This window comes from Lissotriton vulgaris, chromosome 7, assembly GCF_964263255.1.
Source record: "Lissotriton vulgaris chromosome 7, aLisVul1.2, whole genome shotgun sequence".
Classification (NCBI taxonomy): domain Eukaryota; kingdom Metazoa; phylum Chordata; class Amphibia; order Caudata; family Salamandridae; genus Lissotriton; species Lissotriton vulgaris.
The window spans coordinates 1,729,107,662-1,729,133,973 of record NC_141695.1 but is presented as its reverse complement, the minus strand read 5'-3'; the positions used below and the strand labels follow the sequence as shown (position 1 = coordinate 1,729,133,973).

The 26,312-nt window shown below is 43.0% G+C and overlaps 1 protein-coding gene across 1 annotated transcript in view; it reads left to right on the top strand.

Moving 5' to 3' along the window:
- The window catches only part of LOC147706476 (alpha-2-macroglobulin-like protein 1), a 312,029-nt gene that overhangs the window by 82,047 nt on the left and 203,670 nt on the right, over positions 1 to 26,312 (top strand). The window contains exons 9-12 of the mRNA XM_086929615.1: positions 15,153 to 15,262; positions 18,673 to 18,828; positions 20,315 to 20,497; positions 21,179 to 21,185. Of these exons, the coding sequence (XP_086785741.1) occupies positions 15,153 to 15,262; positions 18,673 to 18,828; positions 20,315 to 20,497; positions 21,179 to 21,185 (456 nt within the window). The remainder of the gene's footprint in view (positions 1 to 15,152; positions 15,263 to 18,672; positions 18,829 to 20,314; positions 20,498 to 21,178; positions 21,186 to 26,312) is intronic.

Sequence of the window (26,312 nt, the reverse complement as noted above, 5' to 3'; positions counted from 1 at the left end):
GTCTGGGCCCCACTTTTTCTGTGACCCTCGACTGGAATCGTCTGTGCTACTAACATTTTCATTTTCGTGTCTTTCATACGTTTCTGTTCCTGATCTTGTTCTTCCCTTATTCTGTTCTGGTGATATTGTAACATTTGCAACATCTGTGATGGCGTATTTGCCTGCCAAGTACTTTCAACCTTGTACACTCTGTTTTTAACTAGTGGTAGGGCGTTCTCGACTAATTTCGTTACAAAAAGGTGTGGATATGACTCGCTACTAGTTTTTAGACCACTATTTATGATGAAACATTTCTCGAATCTTGAATAAAAGTCACTAGTATCTTCATCTTGTTTCTGTTTACAGGACGAGATTGCGTCCCAATCTTCCTTTCTAGTTGTCAATAATCTTGGCAGAACCTGTACTATTAAACCTGGTAATGCTTTAGTCAGATCCCCAAGGCCTAACCCTGGGACTCGTTTCTTTTCTTCGTCTTCTATTTCCGCCCATGCTATCTTTGACTCTCCCACTTCCCAATCCTTCTCCTTTAATTTCTCGTAAATGCCCGTGGGCAACAGTACTTTTAACATTTTCATAATATCATCATACGTGTAATCTCCCATCAGTAACATGTCTTTAAGCTCTCTGTGAAAACCTGCAGGATCTTTATCATGGCACGGAACTAATTTCTTCATTTCTAATAGTTCTAACTTAGTCAGTGGTGTGTGAACATACACACGTTTCAGGGTACGATCCTCACCCATAACTGGATGTACTTCTCGTAAGGGATTCTGGCTTTCAATGCCACCACCGCATTGCATGTGGTACGTTTTTCTTCCTGGGGGCGGGGCGGGAACATATTCGGAGCTCAGGAAGGTGTTATACTTACGTCGTTGTTCTAGAATTATTTGTATTAATTTGGTACTAAAACCTCTCCATCTATCCATGAGTAGTGCTTCTAATGTCTCGTGTAAGGGGCCTGGATCAGAATGGTGATTTCTGAACTTGATAAGGAGGTGCTGAATCATGTATACACCTGCTATTTTCTGCTCTTCCGGGGAAAGGTTCAAGAATGTCTGTACTAACGTGTCATCATTATATATGTCTGCGTTTTCGGCCCACAACACGGCTGACCGGGCTAGTTCCTGTTCATCCATAGAATTGAGTACATGGTACCCTACTCGATCTCGAAGCCTTTTATCAGTTTCCTGGAACTGATGCTCAGAAGAATTCGGATTTGTTAAAGCGGAGAAAAGAACTCTCTTGCTCTCCGGACGGACACCTTTCCTAAGGTAGTTTCCCCTACCTACATATGCTATAATGTCTGTAGACTTTCCTGATGTTTCATCTTCATCTTCCTCCTCGGAGGAAGTTTTATCAGTTTCTTCCTGATGTGCAGTTAATACTGCCTTTCTAATTTTCTGGGACATAGTGGTTATGCAAGTCCCCTTGTCATGTCTTCCGTCTGCTATATTTTGACCCCACTTGTTTAATGCGTCTAACTCACTTTGATCTGTCCCGGGCCTGTCTCGTTCTCTTATCACACAATTAATGAAGAATCGTAAAATCTGTTTTTGAATGTCAACTTTCTGTTTATACATGGCAGCTTTGACACTGTCGGGGTCTTTCCCTGTCTGTATGAATTTGTATAGTCTGTCGAGAGCTTCCTGCATTCCTACACAACATAGCAAGTTATCGGTGGCAGATCTTAAGCGCAGTGATGCTAATACCATTAGATCGTCTTGTCCGGGTACTGGATCATATCTGCAAAATGACATCCTATCTTTGAATGCCTCAAGCCGCGATGAATAGGGAGACTGGAAAGGATTCTGTGTGTCCTTTAAATGCAATCTGTGTGTCGGTGGAGGGGTCTGTAGACCCGCTGTCGCACCTCCTGAGGCGGATGCTTGGGCATTATCTCTCCGCGGAGTCTGGATTTGGACTTGAATCTGTCTTTTAGTAAGATCAGGTAGTACTGGTTTCGGTAGATCCGTCTTCAGTGGGGGAAGTGGCGGAGGTATCGGAACAGGGGAGGTCTGTCGCGGTACCGGCGGAACTGAATCTGGGGGCGTAGCGCCACCCCCATCCCTGTCAGTAGGCAGGGCACGAACAGGCAGATTGGTGTAAGCTGGTGCTACATCCTCTAGATATGAATTCAAGAATATGTCTTTAGTAGTTTTATGCATTACTTTAGTTGGAACTAATGGTGTCGGTAAGTTTTTCGGTATTTCTGATTCAGTTTCGGATGTGCCATCTGCTGCAAGATACATACCGTTTACAATATTATTTCGGGCACGGTCTATCTGTTCTGTTTTTACTCGGATCCCTTCAGTAACTAATTCGTTTTCTTGTTCTTTATCTGATTCTTTAAGTCTGTCTTCTCTACGAAGTGCTTTGTCAGCACGCTTACGTGATTCCTTACGCCAAAATTCTATGGCGTCCTTCTGAGATTGTCTAGCTTTCTTTTTCCATAATGCTTCTTCTACCCTCATGATGCACTCGGCATCCCACGTTCCGGTAACAGGCCATCTGTGTCTTTCGTCTAGGTGCTTGGTGTAATCGGCCCATAAATCTAGATATAATATGGCATCTATGCCGTGCTTTTGATACATAAAATTGCCTGGAGTGTCCCTAGGGGGGATAGGAATTTCTTCCTCCAGTAACCCTTTCCTAGTTCCGATCTGTTTTAACTTGCTGAGGAACGGCATCCTGCTTACTTATTACTGAACGCTAGATCTTTTATTCCTTGATACGAGTTGCTAGTTGATACAAGAAATACAATAATACACAATAAAACAGTCACATTCATACCACAACATTAATCACATGAAAACATTGAAGACATAGCTAACTAGGTGTACTGCTCAACAGTACGGATACACTGCTGTAACAGTGCAGAAATTCGGAAGACTCGATATACTGCTAAACAGTACAGATACACTGCCTAAAAACAGTGCAGACCGGACTTGCGTACCCAAACCCGTCTAGATACGACCCAGCAATGGTACTCACCGGGAAGCACGGAAACAGAAGGCCTCGGAAAACTCGACTGGACTCGACTAGGAACTTCGGAAAACTTCGGAGAACTTCGGAAAACTTCGGAAAAACTTCGGAAAAAACTGGTGGGCCTCTTCACACCTCGGACCTTGCTTCTTTCGACTGGGCTCTGGTCGGGATCCTCCGCACTCCTCACCGCCTCGTCTGGGCACTGATCGCAGTCTTCGTCACCTCCGTGGGTCAGAGGGGGATGCAGGAAATCCTGCCAGTACACGTGTAGTCCGTCTAACTGATGGCAGGGGACACGGATTGCAACGCACCTTCCGGCGCGTGAGGTGGGGGAGGGGTCCCTATTCGGGCGCCAAAATGATGTAAATAATTAATTTACTCTCTTAATTTCTATGCAGGTAAGTACTTAATCAATGATAACTCAATCAGAAGGAAAGAAAACAGAGTCCGTGGTGTTAGAGTTTCTAAGGGTTTTATTCCTCATAAAGGAATCAGGATATCATGTTCTGACCACCACAGGGGTGTCAGAAGGGATAGATGAGCGCGCTCTCGTTTATTGACAATACATAGCTTATATACTTGATTTACATCATAAGGTTCAATGTAAGAGGCGTAACAGCTGAGAGAAGACAAGATAACAGTATACACGTGGTACCAATACATCATCAAGAGGCGTAAACTAGGCGTGAACTAGAGGTGTGTGCTAGAAACGTCACTGATAGGTGACGCAAGTGGGTGGCACCAAGGGGTGGTGCTAACAGAATGTTGCAATGTCAGCAGAAATCGGAAGCTTGGATGCGCGTGCAGCTGCATGACGTGTGATTGACGGGGTGCAGGGGTCTTGACATTTACACTGACGGAGAGAGACAGAAGTCTGGCATGTCAGATCAACTTGTACTTCTATCATATCTGATATCTGATGTTTAGGAACTATACTATCTGGGCGGAAAGGTCTCTAGGGCAGAGACTATTCTATGCTAACTGTGGATGCGTGTATGAGCGCCTAAGTGTCTACATGTAGAGCGTGGGGGCACGGGGCCTTCCTTGTAAGCATGGCAACGGAGGCTATGAATTACTTGCATTAAGACAGGTCGGCCCTTTTGGCTCTGCAGCTGGAGAGGATGTTTACAGGATCTAGTAGGCAGGAATGTATTCTCGGGGAATGGAACAGATAACTCGAAGGTTATAGTCAGTCTTGGCAGAAAGCAGGCTTGAGCTGAGCGCGAGGGGCCGCGCTGAAAGTAGGACAGAGTTCACGAGTACAGAGGTAGCCTGGGCAGAGTCAGGAGCCACAAAAGAGGTTCAGATGGCAGGAATTCAGGGCCTACTCTGGCTAGAGCAGGAATACATGAAAAGTGTACTACAAAAAGACGGTGGCATAGCATACTTAGGAACGGACTATATAATCCATTCATGGTGGATCTGAAAGAGGACAAGTTAACGGTGGACGCAAATGTATTTGCGTCTTCATAGCTGTCACAGGAGGGAAGTTACATGCACTTTAAGCTGGTACATGGAGTCGGTGGGGTACGCGCTAGGGAACACATCATGACCAAAATTTAATTTTCCTCAAGGTAAACAACCATCAAATGTTCATTTACTGTATGTCCTCCATGTTCTTATTTTCTATGTGAGACCATAAGGGTGGAGATGGTAGGACACACACCAAGCCATACAGTCAGCCATCCATCCAGCATATAATCTGTCTATATACATGCACTTACATACAGATATTACACCCGTCTTCATCCATTGGTCTGCTTTAGCTTTAGCTTACCAAACCATGCTACCAAGTCTTCTTTAGCCGTTGTGGTAGCCACATTCCAATCAAACACTGCTAGCCACCACCTTCTTGGAAAATTAATTCTTAGACTATTCCAAGATGGCCGCCAATGTGGCCTCTTGTATATTCAGGGGTGGCCAACTTGGAGATATTTATGTAAAACAAAAATACTTCCAGAATGGCTGCCCTTCCAAGTGAATACTCAATCAACCATGTTGGAATGATGTTTGTTACATTTTATTATAAAAACTACTTGCAAGATACCCACTCAGGGCCATAGAAAATTGGGCTTGCAAAGTTATACCCCAATCCATGGGGGTTAGCTTGTGATAGGTTAGATTTAAATGGAGAAATACGGTCTGGAATCGTCCGGTCACTTTATATTTCTGCCCCTGAATCTGCTTCACATTTCATCTGGGCCTAAATGTCTTAAAAAATGTCCATGTGTCCAAATGACCAAAACGATACATAGCAGATCAATTCTGACTAATACACTGAGACCTGGAATACCAAGCAACAGGCCCCTACACCATTGCTAGTAAGGAAACTGGGACACAGAGAAACAGAGTGATTGACCCTGGATCCCTAAGCGTGGTGAAATGGACACAGCAAGATTAGAGGTTGCTGCCTCCACTTTCAGAGATTGCCATATAGCTACGTAAAGGCATGCCCATGATGCGAAATTTAAAGTATCAATTCTCCCTTTGGGCTCAGAAGGGAACTTTTTTGCAATGCTGAATGTTTTGTCAATTAGTTTGCATGGATCTCACTGATGAATCAAAAACCTCTGGGTGAAGTAGCACAAAGAAGTACTTGGTGCATACATGATCCATCCAACTGCTGAAAAAACATTTTTACAAGATTCTCATGGCTCACTAATCCCATTTTATGTGACTGTCAAGAGATAGTCTATCATAATGCGGGCTTCTTAATCTTCAATATAGAAGAGCCACCCCTTCTGAAGTCATGATGCCTGCCCCAGCAATTTCCCTCTGGAAGGTAGTGGCAAATAGCAGTAGAAGTAAAAAGCCAGAAAGCATAAAAATTGGCTTAGCTCAAGCAAGGTTTGGTTGCCTGGTACAGAAGATGTATTTGCGGCTAAAAGGGCATTCAGGTATGTTAAAGCAAAAAAATTATTAATAGGGACAAGAAGAAGGGCACATTCAAGGTTTCAAAAGAAAGTGGCTTTATTGCCAATAAAGCTGCAGCTGAGACAATTTGCAGGAGTGCAAAGTGATCTGGTCTTTTCAGAAAGCAAGCCAGTTCTTATATACAATTTTCAGAACCTGGATACATTCATCATTAATAAATTACATCATGGTGTGACCATGCTAGAATTAGGTCCACGTGTACATTACAGTATCAAGGTGTATTTAAAAAATATGTCTACGTTCACAATTTACATTATTTGCGACACATCTGACCATGCAGCTACAGGTTAATCTTTAAACTACCACCTCCTGACTTTCAGCCTTGCCTTGGCCGGTTATCTTGAAATGTCAATGTGCAATGTTGATCTACTATCAGCAGAGGCCCGTGTTTTCTGCTTTCCAACACAAATGACGCACTTGCTATCTATGCTATCTGTGCTGAACAAACAATTCGCCTCTTCACTTAACGGGGCAAGGGCAGGCCAAACTTGTCACGTCCTAGGTCAGCGAACGATTCCTAGAAAGGGCTCGCTGAACTGACTGAACTGGCTCTGTACATAGGTGAAAGGTTAGTGAATCATTAAACAACTTGGAGCTACAGCAGAATGGGCACGTTCATGTTCACTTGTCATTCTTTTCTGGTTTCAGCTGAATTTCAGACAACTTAATTTAACCCTCTGTGCACCAGCTGTGCACCATTGAGCAACATTTCATTATGACTAGTGGGTTCATTTTATTTGCAAGCAGGTTAAAAGACAGAAATTAATATAAACTACGGTTCAATTTTAATATTTTCTTTCAACAAAGGGCCAACTGATTTTTCATCTTTTACAAATCGACCCTTTGAACCTCAGTTTAAAATAATTTCATCACGCAGCATATCACAATTTAATAATTATATTGTTCATTCTTATCATTGTCAGAAATGTCTATGTTCATTAACTCAGTAGTGACTGTTTGCATCAGCATTCTTTCTTTTTCCTTTAATTTCCTCACTTGGCATTTTGTCAGCTGTCCCAATAGTTGACAGCACATTGGCAGGCAATTAACTAATAGACAACAGCCTATTATTAGTAGGAAAATTGTTATGAACACCATTCCTATCTTCCAACCCCATGCGCTCAACCAACTCCAAAGTGAACCTCCTATATCCCATGTACCAGAATCCTGATGTGCTTCTACACCTATAGGATGCAATCTTTTTATTGCTTCCCTGACAGTAACAGAGGAGTCCGGGACATAGGTGCAACAGGACGCCCCTATAATTGCACAGACTCCTCCCCTTTCTGCTAGCATCATGTCGAGAATCATTCTATTTTGTAACGAAACTAATCTCACAGCTTGAAGCTCTACTGTAATATTTTCAAGTATACTTGTTGTTTCATTTATTGTTGCTTCTAGTAGCCTGGATAATCTACGTATATCCCTGGAGTTGATAGCTGGACCAATCCATGGTATCACTCCTTTAAATATGTCACCCGCTATCTGTGATGCTGTATCTCTTTGATCAACATCCACACTTCTCCTGCCTCGCCGTGGTGCATGTCTTTGCATGTCCCTTCGAACTTCTTTTGTGTCTTTTATTGCTAAAGCAGGTAATACAAAACCTAGGTGACAACAACCACCCCAATTTGTTGGAAGCCATGTATAAGCCTTCTCTCCACAAATGAAATAAATTGAGTCACCTACGTAAAGTGGAATGCTAATATTTCCGGCCGTCATTTCAAATGTCATGTTACAATTTGTGCTATTTCCCACCTGATAGGTCCCATTACTCTTAATACATATACTCCCTATTGCGTTGTGTTTTCTTAATTTTAACTTTAGAAATGGTATATTCTTATTTGCTTCTTTTGATGGGCCTGCTATCCTAATGCTTGTATTCTTATTTGGAAAGAGCGGAGTAAAGATGTCAGACAGGGGAAATATTGTGTTTTGTTCTATCACTTCCGTGCAGTTCCCTAGTGTCAGACCATCTGCCATATATTTGTTATATAATGTTCCTGCAGGTGGGGCCATAGTTGTCCCTGCACCAGCAGTACTTTTCTTTAAGTTCTGCAAAACAGCTATCAGTTCTATTTTTACTATTGTTATGTAAATGGCATAACAGGATGCTGCAAACGGTAGTGGGACTTGAACCAGGGGCAAACTTTGGTCTACAGAAGCTGGGAATTGCAAACATATCCAGCAATCTCCCCTTGTTAATATCTTATTGGTATGATGCATCAAAGTCACAAAGGAATTGTGGTGCATATCTTCTCTGTGGGCTATTTCTTCAGGTGACAAAGTGTATGCAGGTATTGTAGCAGGTGTTGTTGGTGTTGGGATCAACTTTTCTATGGGATAGAACACATCTAATAGATATACAGTAATTAATGCTAATAATAACAGACAGAATATCACCCCAGATATGCACATTTTAGACTTGTACCATTTTCTCTTCATTTTTAGAACTGTATTTTCCTTATCCATATCTATCTATTCTTATACTTTCTTTAATTGGATGTAGTGCTATTGATGACACTATGTTGTGAATTATCACTATGAATCTTTACTATAATATAAGCTAAACACACAAAAAGCATAAACACATATAAGGCGAGGCTGTAGTATAAAATATATTGCGAACAGCTATTCGTTAATATTTCAGATGGTCTCTGAGTATTTTTTGGTACTTCTCTCCTCCCAAAGATATGCATGTAATTCCGATAAGACACGACCCTTTGATCATGAATATCAAGTGTTAGTGCAGCCACATTTACATTTACAGGAGTGTCCACTATACCTCACCCCAAATGTATCTTTCTGAAGCTGGCTGTCCTGATGATCTAGAAAAAGTCCTTTGCTGGTTGCTGCAGCAGCACGGGTGCTCGCAGTGACAGAAGGACCCGCAAATTCCTTCTGGATCCGTTCAAGTCCTTTGCTGGTTGCTGCAGCAGCACGGGTGCTCGCAGTGACAGGAGGACCCGCAAATACCTTCTGGATCAGTTCATCTACTAATTGCTGCAGTGGCACGGACACTATGCAGTTACAGGAGGACTCGCAAATACCTCCTGGATCAGTTCATCTACTCAACGTTGTACTGGCCCACTTTTTACTAAGGACTTCCCTGATGAATTGTTGTAGTCTCTTTCTGTTATACAGACAGGCTGTTATTCCTGGTGGTAGTGTGCAATATACCCTAGTTTATTTTTCTCAGTCAGCAAGTACTCTATTCAAGGCCTCTTGTAATGCTAGACTATTTAAATCTTGCATTAGTTGGTATTCTAGCTGACTAAATACTTCTTCAAGGTAACTGAGTGCGTCTTCGTTGTCTTCTTCACTGCTATTCTCAAAGTCAAAAATCGTCGTCAAAATATCTGTTAGGATAATATCTAATAGTAGTACTTCATCTATTTCCTGCAGAAGATCAGGTACCAGAATTACTGACATTTCATCTCCTTCTTCTTTGTAGATCTCAAATTGTACCTTTTTTCTTCTTTGATCAGTTCTGGTGTTGGCATGTGCTGCTGACCTGGGTCTTGGCTGGATGCAGTCTCAGGAGGTGCCCTCTTGACGTGGCTGGCATGAATCCAAGATTTGTTGTTGGTGCACTTCACTCCTGTCTTTGTGGCAAGTAGTACCTGTTGTGGTCCCTTCCAGCGAGCTTGGAGACAGTTGGACCTCTGGAATGCTTTGATGAGCACCCAGTCACCGGGCTTGAACTTGTGCCCCTCGACCTGCAGCGGCTCTGGAAGGGCTCCCTTCACGTGCTGGTTGATAGAAGCAAGAGTACGTGTAAGTGACATGCAGTAATCATTCAACAGTTCATTCGTCATCATAGGCAGAGCATTTTTGTCTGGAACTCCCCAAGCTACCATTGGCAACCCAGTGACAATTTCATGTGCACTGAGTTTGGTCTTGGCATCTGGTGTGCTCCTCATGCTCATTAGGGCAATAGGTAAGGCATCCATCCAGGTCAATTTTGTGCCAGCACATATTTTTGCTATTTTGGCTTTGAGCACGCCATTTTTTCTTTCCACTGCGCCAGCGGCCTCTGGATGGTAGGCGCAGTGTATCTTCTGCTGTATTCCCAAGGCTTTGCATGTAAGCTTTATTAGTTCATTACAGAAGTGACTGCCATTGTCTGAAAATATTGTTTTTGGGACCCCAAAACGTGGGATCAGTTCCTTTATCAAGCACTTGGCTGTTGAGATGGCATCATTGTGTTTCACCGGATATGCCTCTATCCACTTTGAATACATGCACACCACCACCAGGATATACCTATACTTATTTGTAGGGGGCATCTCCACATAGTCTATTTGCAGGGCTTCAAATGGCATTGTTGGTTTCTGAAAGTGGCCTTTGGGTACTGGAGCAGTCTTACCCACATTGTACTGTGCACATACCATACATGTTTGACATATCTCCTGTGCTATTTTTCTTATGTTCTTGTTCACCCAGAATTTGTCCATGCAATTTACAATTGCATCCCTGCATATATGTGCTGGGCCATGCATGGCCAAACACATAGAGTAGACCATCCTGTCTGGTAACATATATTTATCCTTGGCGCCATTCATCCAACATCCTTGAACAAATGACCCGTTCTTTGACCAACTCATCTGTTCTTCTGCGGTTGCTCCTTGTTGCATTAGTCTTATACCTTCACTTGTTAGATCGAGTGACTTCACTTCATCTGGTAATTCTTGGACAGTTAGTACTAGTGCTGAATTATTTCTTGCTGTCTGTTTTGCTGTTATGTCAGCAAATGCATTTCCCTGGCCTACCTTGTCTGTAACTTTTTTGTGAGCGCTGCATTTAACTATGGCCAATTTCTTTGGAAGTGCCAGGGAGTTAAGTAATTTGGTGATAAGCACTCCGTGCTGTATCTTTGTGCCTTGTGAGGTAATGAAACCTCTTTCCTTCCAGAGTCTTCCAAAGGAATGTGCCACATTAAAGGCATATTGGCTGTCTGTATATATGTTAACACACCTTCCTTCAGATAATTCACAAGCTCGTGTGAGTGCCACAAGTTCTGCTGCTTGTGCAGACAACTCAGGTATCTTACAGGACTCAACTACAGTTTTATTTGTTACAACTGCATAGGCTGCTGATGTATTTCCATCCTCTGTTCTAAGGCAGGAACCATCCACCCACAATTCTCCCTCTGCATCTGCATAGGCTATGTCCGTCATGTCTATTCTCCCTTTTGTTTGCTCTTCAGTTAACAAAATACAATCATGGTCTGAGTCCACTAGATCATCAGTGGGAATAGGTAACAGAGTGGCAGGGTTAAGCACATTGCATTTGTGAAGTGTCACATGTGCTGCAAATAAACAGATCTCATACTGCGTGAGCCTGGCATTTGTGAGGTGCTGCGTACGTGTCTTATTTAGTATCAGCTCTACGGCATGTGGAACATAGACATCAACTTCATGTCCCATTATTATACTTTCTGCACGTTGTAGTGCTAAGGCGGTTGCTGCAACAGAACGTATACAGGAAGGTAAAGCCTTGGCTACAGTATCCAAGGTGGCAGAGAAATATGCGCATGGTCTTTTGTGGTCACCAAACTGCTGGCATAGAACCCCAAGAGCACTCCCGTCAGACTCATGAACATAGAGTTGGAAAGACTTAGAATAGTCTGGTATGCCTAAAGCAGGAGCAGAGCAGAGAGCTTGCCAAATGGCAAGGAAGCTTGGTTCATGTTCTGGCAACCACTGAAGGGGTTCGGGCGTGTCCTTGTGGGTCAGGGCCAATAAGGGTTTTGAAATCAAGGAGAAGTTAGCAATCCAATGTCGACAATAACTGGCCGTGCCTAAAAAGGCTCGCACCTGTTTTTGGGTGCGTGGCACTGGTGTCTGTAGAATCAATTTAATGCGCTTATCATCCAATCTTCTCTGCCCTTTCGACAGGTTGTGTCCTAGGTAGGATACTTCCTGTTGAACAAATTGAATCTTTTCTGGTGAAACTTTGTGACCACGTTCAGCTAAGAAATTTAACAAATTAATGGTGTCAGTTGTACATTGTGCCTCAGAGATGCTACCAAGCAGCAGGTCATCAATATATTGTATTAGCACAGAGTTGGGTGATAAATTGAATGTGTCTAGTTCTCTCTTTAAGGCCTGGTTGTAAATGCTCGGGCTTTCTGTGAACCCTTGAGGGACCCTACAGAAGCAATAAGTTCTCCCGCCTATAGAGAATGAAAAGAGGTACATGCTACCTTCATCTACTGGAATTGAGAAGAAGGCATTCTTCAAATCCACTACAGAAAAATATGCCATTTCTGGTGACAGTGTTGACAATATTGATACTACATTTGGGACAACCGGGAACTGTGGCACCACTATTTTATTAATTTCTCTTAGATCAACTATGAATCTGTAACTTTTTTCATTAGTATTTCCATCGCTCTTTTTTAAGACCGGAAGAATAGGGCTGTTACAAGGACTGCCTGATATTTCTTTAACAATCTCTTCTTTTAGTAAGTCAGCTATTATATCCTGCAATCCCTTTAGACCCTCTGGAGCTATTTTGTACTGTGGTATTCTTGGTAATTTTACATTCTGTTTGACTGTAATTGTTACAGGTGTGATGTTCATTTTCCCTGTGTCATTTTTGTGTTTTGCCCATATCCTTGAATCTATCTGATCCATTATTTGTGCGGCAATATTTTGTATTCCTATTGATAGGAAACAGTTGCCCATTTCCTCTGTCATTGGTCCATCTACTTCCAAGAAAACTCCGTCTGCAGTGCACTTAATAGTGGCATTCATCTTTTTTAGCAAGTCCAATCCCAACAAATTAAATGCACATTTGTCTGATATAAGGAATGAATGCGTGTCCTGAATTGGGCCTATACTGTATTTCAAGGGTGTTGGCATCTGGTGTCTGTAGAATCAATTTAATGCGCTTATCATCCAATCTTCCGGGTCATGGCACCATCTGTTAAAGCAAAAAAATTATTAATAGGGACAAGAAGAAGGGCACATTCAAGGTTTCAAAAGAAAGTGGCTTTATTGCCAATAAAGCTGCAGCTGAGACAATTTGCAGGAGTGCAAAGTGATCTGGTCTTTTCAGAAAGCAAGCCAGTTCTTATATACAATTTTCAGAACCTGGATACATTAATCATTAATAAATTACATCATGGTGTGACCATGCTAGAATTAGGTCCACGTGTACATTACAGTATCAAGGTGCATTTCAAAAATATGTCTACGTTCACAATTTACATTATTTGCGACACATCTGACCATGCAGCTACAGGTTAATCTTTAAACTACCACCTCCTGACTTTCAGCCTTGCCTTGGCCGGTTATCTTGAAATGTCAATGTGCAATGTTGATCTACTATCAGCAGAGGCCCGTGTTTTCTGCTTTCCAACACAAATGACGCACTTGCTATCTATGCTATCTGTGCTGAACAAACAATTCGCCTCTTCACTTAACGGGGCAAGGGCAGGCCAAACTTGTCACGTCCTAGGTCAGCGAACGATTCCTAGAAAGGGCTCGCTGAACTGACTGAACTGGCTCTGTACATAGGTGAAAGGCTAGTGAATCATTAAACAACTTGGAGCTACAGCAGAATGGGCACGTTCATGTTCACTTGTCATTCTTTTCTGGTTTCAGCTGAATTTCGGACAACTTAATTTAACCATCTGTGCACCAGCTGTGCACCATGGAGCAACATTTCATTATGACTAGTGGGTTCATTTTATTTGCAAGCAGGTTAAAAGACAGAAATTAATATAAACTACGGTTCAATTTTAATATTTTCTTTCAACAAAGGGCCAACTGATTTTTCATCTTTTACAGGTACCAGTTTGCTGGTAATGTCATTGGCAGCTTTTCAAAATTGAGTATCCACAAAAGCATCCCTAGATTAAGGTACTTTGCACACAGGTAACAGATTTCATGCCTCATGTGCACTGCTTTGCCCTCTGGTTTGGTGTCCTCCACATAATGTGACCCTAGGACATCTTGGGGCCTGATCTCCCCTGGCTGGGCCCATCCTGCACCACAGGGTCTGCAGGGGCTTTTCCTATTACCTTGGCTTTATTATCCCTTGTATTATAGTTATATCACAGTATCTTTAGTTCACCCATTGAGGCTCTTTCAGCCTTACAGCCCCACTATGATGTTTTTCTGTAAAACACCTAGTGGGGCAACCCCCAAAGCTTAAAATATTTGAAGATTCAGACAAGGAAAATATCAACCTTTTCTGTTTTATGAGCTGCCCTGAATCCACAGGTTTTAGCTGCAGTTAATTAGGCCTAGGCCTAATTTCAATTACGCTAGACTAATCAGAGTAATTCCGCGTTACTTCTTCGATATGGAATTTCCGATAATTATGCAATTACTCCTCCTTGCATGACTTGGAGGACAAAATCCTACAGCTAGAGGATATTTAGCGAGCGCAGGAGGCCGCACACGTGCGCTATCTGTCCATTTAGAGCTATTTCTTAATGCAATATACATCCTTGCGTCCATTTTGGAATTAGGGTGCATTTTCATGCAAAGAAATAGCTGCAAACGCAGAATAACTCTTATCATGTAATTATGTTCAATTCCACTACATTCTCACTAATTTGGCCTGAGTACGCTACATTGAATTCTGCGAGTTATGCTCAGCCTACTCTTAATTCCCTCCCTCCTGCCTGACCTTCTTCAGGTACTTTTACACTCTGTGAGTCAGACTGCCATGTAATGCACAGACCTTTACCTCTTAGGCTTTTCCACCATTGGAGGAGTTTTAAGACTGCACTTTTGGAAACCTCTTATGATCTTTTTTTTGTTTATGCTCTGATGGACTGCTGTAGCGGCTGACGCGCATCTGATGACGCCACTGACGTCTTCCATTGTTAACTACTTCCTCAAATGCTCTTTGATGGAAACTTGGGATCTTGACAAAAAACAGTGACATGGAATTTAAATGGTGAGGTCATTTAGCCATCCACTCTTGACCTCCCTGGAGACCTTGGACCCTGGAAGTGTTCCACTCATCTACCCTGGGAGAATAAAACAGACAATTTGGTACTTGAAGTAGGAGACTCTGGTGGGTGGTACACACACCTTTAATGAAGCCCCTCTTGTCCATTGAACTTATTTTTAAGAGAGGGCAAACTTGAGGATGGAACTTTGAGTGTAGTTTACAAACTGCACAGATGTGGGGTTCTGCAGAAATGTTGGTTTTTATCGTCAATCACCTGAGGGTGTTTTCTAATCTTTTGTTGCTGGTTCACCCACCAGGCATCATGGAAGATGGAGAACGGAATTACCAGGTATCCTTCGTGGCTGCGACAGCGACCTTTCAAGCTGTGGAGGATCACTACATCCCCGGAGTCCCCTTTACGGGACAGGTGAGGCTTGAGGCTGAGAAATGCCTGAGGAATGATGGGAGAAGTCATGGAGGGTTGGCGAGCCATTAATGTCTACATTTATGGGACAATGAAGATAAGAGGTCTGTTAAAGGTAATAAAATAGCATATTGAAATGCTGGCTTCCAGTGCACTTAGATCTCAACATGACAGACTAGCATGTGGAGCACACCAATGGGCGTGATTTTTGTGCTTTGCGATAGCCGTGTCCCATCTAGTTCACAGCATGATCAGGCAATAGGTGGAGATCTTCGTTTTCCTCCTGAATGAAATTTCTCTGGACATCTGTGACTCGCCGAGGGATGTTAGTGTTTGTGTGGGTGCATGCGTGTGTGTGTTTGGGAATGTGTGCATGTGTGCACGTGTGTATGCATGTGTGTGTTTATGTGTCGCATTTCCCTGGTGTCTGTCACCTCTGTGAGACTGCTGTGGTGAAGAACAACTGAATTTTCCTGCAATAGATTATTGTGGGGAAACCACTGGTAGTTGTCAGATAGCAAGGAGAATGGGGGAACGCTTCACAAATTACTCCCTTTACGTGTGTAGCAAATTACTCCCTTTACATGTGTTTGATATTTTCTTAGGCAAGAATTTATCTTGCCTTTAAAAGAGTTTGGGCTTGGATTTTTCACTGGGAAAGAGGAGTCAGGATGTTGTGGGCACCCTACCTGCCAAGGATTTTCTACTTTCTTCATTATTGCAATGAGTTGTTTCACTGCCTCCCCTTGTCTCCTTTTGACATGTGGAATATTTTGGTAACTTGGGTATGGTCTTCAGGGATCCAGCCGCAGCTTGCACTCATGTGACTTAGCTAATTTGTTAATGGCATAAACTCACTCATGCTTATGCCTTCTTCATTCCGAGGCTTACTGTATGGTGATGGGGCATGCCACTATTATATCATGTATCGTATCGAATCGTAGTGTATTGTACCGTATCTTATCATATTGGATCATATTGGATCATAGTGTATTGTACCGTATCGTATGATATATTATATCACATCATTTGTTCTTTCTTGTTGGGCAGTGTATAATGAAGAATTATATGTCTTGTACATCAACAGAATTTAGGTGCAAGGAGCAACCAGCGATGTTGCCTTGACCACCTTGATTAGTGGTGGCCAGGTGTGGAATCCATAGTGGAGAGTTCACTCTGCACTTGTGAAGCTGGCATAGTCCAATGCATGGTGGTAGACACAGTTGAACTCTGGTAATGAATGGTTTCAATGCATAACTCATGAGTAACTAACCATCCATCGTCGTGCCCTCTTTGAGCAGGCTCAGGAAAATACTACAATACTACAAATGCATGCGATGTAGAGAGCGCAATCTATCTACAGTGTCGTGACAAACAGGGTCACATTGTTGTGGTCCCAAAAGGTATTTGTGGGTGGGATATCACTCCAATTAATTGAAAGTGCAGTTTACTGCAAATCTGGATGCTGAGTGCAGTTGACCTCGAGCAAAATAGAGATTGTTGGTGAACAACAAAATTGAGTTCCAAAGGTTATCATTGTTTCATCCTAAGAGCATCATGGAACAGTTGAACAGGGTAATAACATAATGTTTGAGGTTGGAAGTAATTTTAGGGCAACACTAGGGATCTGAGGTGGGGAAATGAAATGCAACTCAGAGGCAACCACTGCATTGCACCACTTGCAAGGATCCCTTCAAAGTGGTGTAGGAAGTCTAAGACCAGAATATTTCTGGGAAGCAAACATAATTCGAGGAGGGTTATTGTGGATAGCAGAAAAGTTGATAGAGTGGTTTAATAGGTTTCAGGAGAAATTTAAGAACACTTATATTGAAAGAAAGGGTGTAAAGTTGTTGGGCCGATTCACAAAACAACAACTTTTGGTATTCACAGAATGCACTTACGATTTTTGGTATTCACATAATGAATTTAAGACAAACTTAAGACAGACTTAAGACAGACTTAAGACAGATTTAAGACAAACTTAAGACAAAATTCTAACTTAAGTATGTCTTAAGTCTGTCTTAAGTTTGTCTTAAATTCATTCTGTGAATACCAAAAATCGTAAGTGCATTCTGTGAATACCAAAAGTTGTAAGTTTAGGATTTTGTCTTAAGCTCATTCTGTGAATCGGGCCCACAGTGTTTTGCCTGTGCTGGAAATGTTGAAAATGAATCTCAGTAGGGTGTCAAACATGAGTGGAGATTGAGAAAGGCAGTGACAATTGTATGAAGGGATTTCTGGGTGGCAAAGAGTTCAGTGGTAGGATTAGCCACAGATCAGGTCATTGCAAGGGTTTTGTTTAGTTTGAAAACCCTTGTGTTATTTATTTTCAATATTTTGTTGTTAAGCGGGAGGTGTGGCGCAGTCTGGGTGGTGTGTGGATGTATATGTGTTGGCAAGAAGATGGTTTTTGGTGTGTGCAGATGTGTGTGTGTTATGCGGTTGTATTTTGTGCTGCATTTATTTGAGGGTGAATGCTTTCTGTTGTGATTGTGTGTTTGTGACAGTGGGCTTGTGGTTTTTGTGTGCGCCTTACCCTTTGCTGGAATTTTGTTGCTGCGGAATGACCATGGATTGAAAGTTTAGAAGTTGGTGATACAATGGGACCATTGCCCAGGAGAGTGACACTTCCTTTTCTTTTATTCTCATAGTGGGCATTTGTGGCCTTTAACTTGACAATAAATAAACTTAACTTTAAGTCAGCAAGCATAGCTAGGGTATTTATAAAAAAAAACGATGTTCTCCCTAATTTTCATATTCCAAAGAAAATAAAAGGCTAGGAAGTGCTGATTTTTTTCGTTATGTAAGCATAGATTTGCTGAGTGCTCAATTATTCGTCTATCCTGAATTTGTTGAGTTTCTAGCTTTTACACAACCAATTGGTATACAGAATGGTTAATTCAGAAAACATTTTGTAAGTAATTTCAGCTTAGCTTTTTCTCATAAGCACTTTAAATCTGTGCCCCCTGTTAGCTCAGGGGCATTTTGTACATGAGTGTGTCCCTCTCTAAGATTTGTATTGCTGGCTATTCAATGCAAGTTAAACTAGCATATACAATATGTACAAATCATCTCTAAAGCTGGGGGAATCTTTGCAGCTGCAAAAACGTTTTTACCTTTTTGACAGCAAGTGAGAGGATATTTGCCCCTATAGTAGAATTCACAAATCATTTTCTGTGAGTGGGTTTGGCTTACTCTTGGAAATTCAGAAGTAAGTCACACCTAGTTATGGCTTACTCCAGTATTAGGTTTCACTCCATAATTGAAGGCTTTTGTGAGTTCTACAGAAATCAAAGGAACATATCAGAATAAACCCACTTTCATAATTATTCTTTTAATGCTTTTTATTATATCAGCAGCAGTAGTCACACCACACCATTGACATGCGTCTGTGTCTCCTCCTCTATCTGTAGGTAAAGGTGGTGGATGCCAGTGGAGCTGCCCTGCCAAACCAAGGTGTCACACTTCAAGGAAATGGTGTATCACAACATCACACCACTGACAACGAGGGGCTGATCTCCTTCTCCCTAGACACTTCCAGATGGGGCAACTCTGAAGTCTATCTACAGGTATATCCATGGTTCGAGATATCCGATCAAAGTATACAGGGTTTCGTATAAGCTTCTCAAAGACTTTGCAGCTAACCGACCAATGTAGTGCTGATCTCGCAGTACGTCTATCTCGGTGGTATTTGAAGGGGGTGTAGAGACATTGAAAGCGTCATGATCCTGGATATTGGATCGATGCTGTAGAAGGTAGAAACTTGCCCCATACATAATGATGGGTGAGTTCCATCTCAAAACATAATGATGTATGAGTTGTATCTCAAAAGATAATGATGGGTGAGATCCAGCTCAAAAGGTAATGATGTATGAGTTGTATCTCAAAAGATAATGATGGATGAGTTGTATCTCAAAAGATAATGATGGATGAGTTCCAGCTTAAAAGATATTAATGGTGGAGTTCCACCTCACAAAATAATGATGGGTAAGCTCCATCTCGAAGATAATGATTGTAATTGTATTCATATAGTGCTTACCACCCCTGATGTGGCGTTGAAGTGCTTTTCTGCAAATAGTAAGGTACTCCGAAACCCAAAAAGGATTAGTGGTGAATTAGTATAGGGAAATATGAATTCATGTGAATGGTGGACATGTCAATCTGTTTATAGTTGTAGGATGAGGTTTGGACTGGGTAAAGAAGAGATGGAGGAGGAGTCTCTAGAAAGGGACTAGGAAGATTGTAGTGGTAAAATGAGATTACGGATGCGTTTAAGGAAGGAAGCATGAGGGAAGAATTTAGGAAGGGTTGTTTGGGAGATCTTAATAGTAAAATGAGGTCTGGGATGATGTAAGGAGGGATAGAGGAAGTAAGGAGTCTAGAAAGGGTTATTGTGAAGATCATAGAGGTTTGGGGTGAGTCAGAAAGTGAAGGTAGAGAATAATTTGAGAGAGGTATGGGGTGAAACATAGGATAGTGCATTGCAGAGACTCAAATGTGCTTTATGTTTGTTTATCTTTTTACAGTAGGAGTAAAGTAATAAATATATTGAGATACATAGGTACATGGAAGGTATGCATGTATAAAGAAGGTATTGTATCAATATTTAAGTTGTATTTATTAAACTGAGACATTCAAGTGTTGCTGTACTTTAAACACATTTATTTGTGTGTGGTTTTTTTGTTTGTGTGTGTTCTGGGTAAAATGGAAGAGTGAATCTAACTTCATGTGGACACTGAGTCAAGGCTGACTCAGAGAGGAGAGTTTCCATCACACCTAAATAGTAGATAGACCGTAGCATCATAAAGGGTACAGGGGGACAGCACTGGCTCACAGGGAAAGGTACCTACACAGTGGGTGAAAAGGGGTGAAAGGGCCCAGTGGGTTAGTGCTTATAGAGATAGACAATTACATTTCTATAAAACAACTTCTTGACTCATTCGTACCAGCTCAACTTTTTCTCTTTTCCTGCCTCCTCAGGTCATCATCCCTCAGTACCCCAATTTGTTCTCTCTTTCCTTTTTTTCACTCTATATTTCTTTCCTCTCTTGACAGGCATTAATTCAACATGATCCTCCTGGCCACGACCAAGGGTCCGTCCGTTTATACTACAAGGATGCCTACCTATACGTAGTGCCCCTCTTCTCGAGTGTCAGAAGCTGGATGAAAATCCACCCTCCGGAGGATACTGTGCCCTGCAGCCAGACCAAGGACATCCAGGTGAACTACAAGCTGGATGCTAAAGACCTGAAGGACTGGGTTCTTTTGGACCCAGCGGTGCCAGGGCACAACACCTGAAACCTTCGTGGGTAACCTGCTCCGGCGTACAAGTCACAGAGACACGGGACACTTCCTTCGGCGTCAAAGATTCAAGGTTTATTTACTGCAGGGAACACAGAAGTCACAGGAAGTACATCGAGTGTAGTTCGGGGAGACTGCTTCAAATTGTATTTGTGGATCGCTCCTTTTATACAGTTTTTACCCATAGGATAACATGATACACAATAGTTTACAACCTGGTTCCCACAAGTCGCTCTCAGAGGGGTCGCTTTGGTCACTTTGAAACACATAAGGTCCGGAACATAAGTGCGGAAACATTTGGCGGTTCCCAACTGTAAAAACCCATCTTCCCACCATTAGCAGATTCCAATCAGCAGTAAAGTAGATCGAAATAGGAACGAAGACAGGTGCAGAGGAAGACGGAGACAGTAGGGAGATCGGAAAGGGTGTAAAAAGGGGAGGTATCGAGAAGCACGAGATACAGGCATCAAAGGGACGTGCCTAATGAGATGCACGGCTGAGACAATAAGTCCGTGCGGTAAGATGAGCCTCGAGCGGCGTCATCTGCCTTACAGCAGCAACCCCCTCGTCATAAAGACACTTTCAAAGAACATGTGTCTTCCGCAAATATCTTGGGAGTCCCAGGGTCGCGAAAGCGGACAGCGTCCGTTCGCTGGCTACTTGAGGGCAAGAGACAAAATGGATGCCGTATCTAAGATGGAACCCGTGGGTACAGATGAAAAACCCACGTAACAAACGAACGGTTTAAGTTAGCACAGCGAAACTGCGCACACTTACTAAACTCGTCATTTGCGGTTCATAGATACTAGACTCGACCATATTCGTGCTAGTCGAAAACACCACTTACAATTGTCACGGAACCTCAGACGCTCCTTTTGCCCTCATGTAGGCAAGCACTAGTCGGAATCATATTCGATATTCATCAGACCATCAAGATGTCGTTGTAGCATAGCTCTGTCCGATCGAGTCCCCTTGGTAACAGATGGTTGTCTCATACACGTTGTAGCACAGAGGCCACATAAGGCAGGACCACACTGCACACAAAGGCAACACGTGAACAGGAACACTACCACAACCCCGATGATCGTCAGAATCTTCCAACCCCAAGTCGACACCAGGCCCCAAAACCAACCAAGTAGCGTCCAATCCCCTACATCCACGTGCATGGATTCGGAGATCTTATGCAACTTCGAGATGGCTTGATAGACAGTAGGAGCATTATCTGGAATGAAAATGCAACAGCTCGAATGGATCACTTTACATACCCCACCGCGATCTGCTAAGACAACATCTAAAACCATACGGTTTTGTAATGTCATAAGTCTCTCCGCCTGAAGTTCTGTGGTGATATTACCAAGGGCACTGGCAGTAATATTAGCTGTCGATTCTACCACTCGAGTCAAATGTCTCAGGTTCCTACTATTAACCATAGGTCCCCAAAACGGGAGGAAACCCTTGAAAAAGTCTCCTGCCTCTTGACCGGCAGTATCCTCTTCGCTAATTACGCCTCGTACAACTCTAGTCTTATGATAATCGGCATCTACAGTAAACGTCGGAGGCAACAGATTTGCAACAAAACATGATCCCATGAAGTCTGCGGGCAACCATGTGTATGCACGATCATGACAGATAAAGTATGTACCCTTGGCAGCCAGAAACACAGGGGACGGGGACATTGGCAGAACGTAACTTTCAGTGCAAGCACTTACTCCAAGTGAGGCTTGCGAGCCACGACCCACAAGACAAAGATTACCAGTGTGGGGTACGACCCATATTGAAGACGAGCTTTTAAGCTGCTTTTCATTAGTGAACATACTATATTCCCCTCTACTTAGGACCCTATAGGCTTGTACTTCTTCTTTAGGGACAAGAAAAGGATCATGGATCTCATCTTCCATATCCTCTATAGCCATCGATAGCAGCCTTTGATACGAGGTAGGACCAAAGTTGGGGGAACGTTGTTCTTGAATGGGGTGGAAACCCAGTGCGCTTCGAAACATTGTTTGGAATGCTCGAGCTGACCCTTGGGAACTATACGGTAACACCAGATATGGAATTCCCTTACCCGTAGTATGTGGCATCAACCCACACACCCAACAATTAGTAGTGTTAACCACTAACTGATGCTGATGGAGGAGCTGGATAAAGGAATTATTGCGGAATTCTACACGCCTAGCCTGTTCGTGTTCTGGTAACATATGAAAGGAATGAGGAGAAGCAGTAGAAGTAAGGTTAGGGTAAGGAGTAGGAGTAGGAGTAGCAAGGAAAAAGTAAGACATAGTGTAATACACCCCACCCGCCAAAAATGCAGAAGCAGTCAAAAACAAAACAAACAATTAGGATACAAAACATTTCGTACGACTAAGTTTCTGCAGCTTGACTCTATACGCCTGAGCTCCTTCCAAATCATTCAGCTTCGAAAATGCCATTTCCCTACGACCGTCCGCAACGTTTCTTGACGCACTTCGTTCTGTGCAGCAATAGTCAATCCCCAGGAGTTCCTAGGAACCGACGGTCTTTAACCTAGCGTCAAGACCTACTGTCCAGAAGGAAGTACGCGCGCGGCCCTACGGCCCTCAATACACAATATATATTTATTTAGCACAATATTTCTCAGCTGTGGAAGGAAAAAGATACAAGGAAGAAGCTTGATATATATATATATACAAAACAATTTTCAATGATACGAATGTTCAAAATTTGATCATGGGAAACGAGGATATTGCAGTTATCAATTTCAGCAAAGCAAGCAGATTTTATTTGTCCTTAGTGTGAGATCGCAAAGAATATCGATGTTTCCCTGGACGTGTCTGCTCGTCGAACAAAGGATCTGTTGAAGAGACAGCGTCCTGCTGATCAGTTCGTTGATCTGGTCTTGAGTCTTTTGCTGACAAATGTTCAACAGTGGCTTTCTGCTGCGCTGAGGGTTCTCCAACAAGCTGTGCGTCGCTAAAAGGTACAAACGCCGGCAATGTTTCTGTTTCTGTTGACGCGATGCCTTTCCTTATCCACGGGTCTGCCGGCAAAGGAATAGGGACTCGCTTACAATGGGTAGCATGTACCCAATTTTTCCGCCCCTCAAGACGAACGGCAGTCCTCGTGGCCAGGAGCACCTGGTAAGGTCCGGTGAATCGGGGGTCCAGATTGTTTTTTCGTGAGAAGTTACGAGTAACCACCCAGTTCCCGGGCTGGAGCTGGTGGCCTGGACCCTCCGTCTGCGTCGGCAAGGCGTCGTAAACCTGTTGATGAATTAACCTCAGTTTAGCAGTCAAGTCATGTAAGTAATCAATCAACATCGGAAACTCAAGATCAGAGAATATTCCTGGCCTAGGAACCCCCCACACATTCGCAGGACGGCCGAACACTATTTCATAGGGACTAAGCCCTATTCGGGAGTGTACAGTCGCCCTAGTTGACAGTAATGCTAGAGGCAAAGCATCAGGCCACGAAAGTCCAGTCGTAGCTTGAATCTTCGCTAATTTTAGTTTAAGGGTGCCATTGTACCCTTCAACCAATCCAGCTGACTGGGGATGATTGGCGCTATGGAATTTCTGATTAATTCCAAGGCCCTTACACACACTCTTCATCACACTTCCAACAAACTCACTTCCGTTATCTGACCACACGACTCTAGGCATTCCATACCGAGGAAAGTATTCCTTCAGTAGGATTTTCGCAGTAGACAAAGCAGTATTGTCTTTGAGGGGATAGGCCTCAATCCATCGGGAGAATGCGCAAACCACAACCAAAACGTATTTCAGGTTATTGCATCGCTCCATATGGATGAAGTCCAATTGGATCACCTCAAAGGGATACGAAGGAGGAGCAAAACTGCCAGGAGGAGTTGGGGTTCCTTTTCCAGGATTGTACATTATACACACCATACAATTCTTCACCAAACGTTCAGCACACTTAGTAATTCCATCATTCTTCCACACATCAGCCAGCAACTTGCAAATACCTTTCGCGCTAATATGTGCTAACCCATGTGCCATTTGCACAACGGCCAGTACATACGCATTAGGCAACATCCATCTTTTCTGATCCGACAAATCAATCCAGCAACCATTCACATCCAACCTTCCCGTACTTTCTTTCCACTTCATCTTTTCAGTGTCGGTGGCCTCATTCTGAATTGCTTTCACACTCTCTATGGTATTTTCACACATACTTGATTCTGTAGGCCACCTAACCGAACTTGTCACATACATTCGAGTGCTAAGGTTCCGAGCAGTCTCCTTAGCAATCTCATCTGCAAACGCATTACCACGACCAACATCATCCGTCACTTTACGATGCGCACTACACTTAACAATTGCAACTTGAGCAGGCAAAGTCAATGCATCCAAAAGATCGTTCACAAGCTGGCCATGCTGTATTTTCGTGCCATGCGACGTCAAGAAACCACGCTCTCGCCACAACCGTCCAAAACTATGCGCTACACCGAAAGCATACTGACTATCGGTGTACACATTCACACGTTTACCTTTTGCTAATACACATGCTCTAGTGAGAGCAATCAGCTCTGCAGCCTGGGCAGAATTCTGATTCAATCTCGCAGTCTCAACAACAGTATTCAATGTCACCACAGCATAAGCAGTAGTCACATCACCATTCGGCAACTTAAAACATGACCCATCCACATACAGGGTGCCATCCGGGTCTTCCAATGGGGTGTTTTTAAGGTCCACACGACCTTTTGTTTCCTCTTCTGTCCGCAAGTAACAGTCATGTTCTGCTACTTCATCTGACTCTGCACTAACTGGTAACAAAGTTGCCGGATTTAGGACATTACAACGTTTTATCTGAATGTGGCTTGCCAAAAGCGTCAATTCGTACCCAGACAACCTCGCACTCGTCAAGTGCTGAGTTTTCGTACGATTCAAAAGAGTATCGACTGCATGCGGAACCATCACCGTAAGCATATTATCCATGACCAATCCTGCTGATTGTCGGATGGAGACCGCAGCTGCCGCAGTTGCTCTCAAACAACTCGGCAATGCTCTAGCTACTGGGTCTAAGGTCGAGGAAAAATATGCACATGGACGTTGTTTACCACCAAAAGGTTGCGTTAAGACGCTCAAAGCACAACCTTCCCTCTCGTGAACATATAACGTGAACGGTTTACTGTAATCAGGGGTACCTAACACAGGAGCCGAACACAATGAATCACGTAATTCAGAAAAACTTTTCTGGCATTCTTCCGTCCATGGTAAAGGAGTCGAAACATCCTTGCACGTAAGAGCCACCAATGGTTTCGCTAGCAATGAAAAATTAGGAATCCACTGCCTGCAGTACGACGTGATACCTAAAAAGGCACGCACATCTCTTTGGGTTTGTGGCACAGCCATGCGTGCAATCGCTGCAATTCTCTCTGGGGTCAATCTCCTTCCCTCCTTTGACAATAAGTGACCTAGGTAGGTTACTTCTTGACAACAATATTGGAGTTTAGAAGGTGACACCTTGTGATTTAACTCACAGAGATGTTGCAGCAACGACACTGTAGCGATTTTGCAGATGTCCTGAGTATCAGCAGCCACCAATAAGTCGTCGACGTATTGGATTAAAGCCGCACCAACCGGCAACCTAAACGCATCTAGTTGACCCTTCAAAGCTTGACTGTAAATCGATGGACTTTCACAGTAGCCCTGAGGAGCGCGTTTGAACCGGAAGCTACGTCCACCAAGAGAGAAACCAAAAAGGTCCCTACTCTCTTCGGCAATCGGGATGCTGAAAAATGCATTTTTCAAAT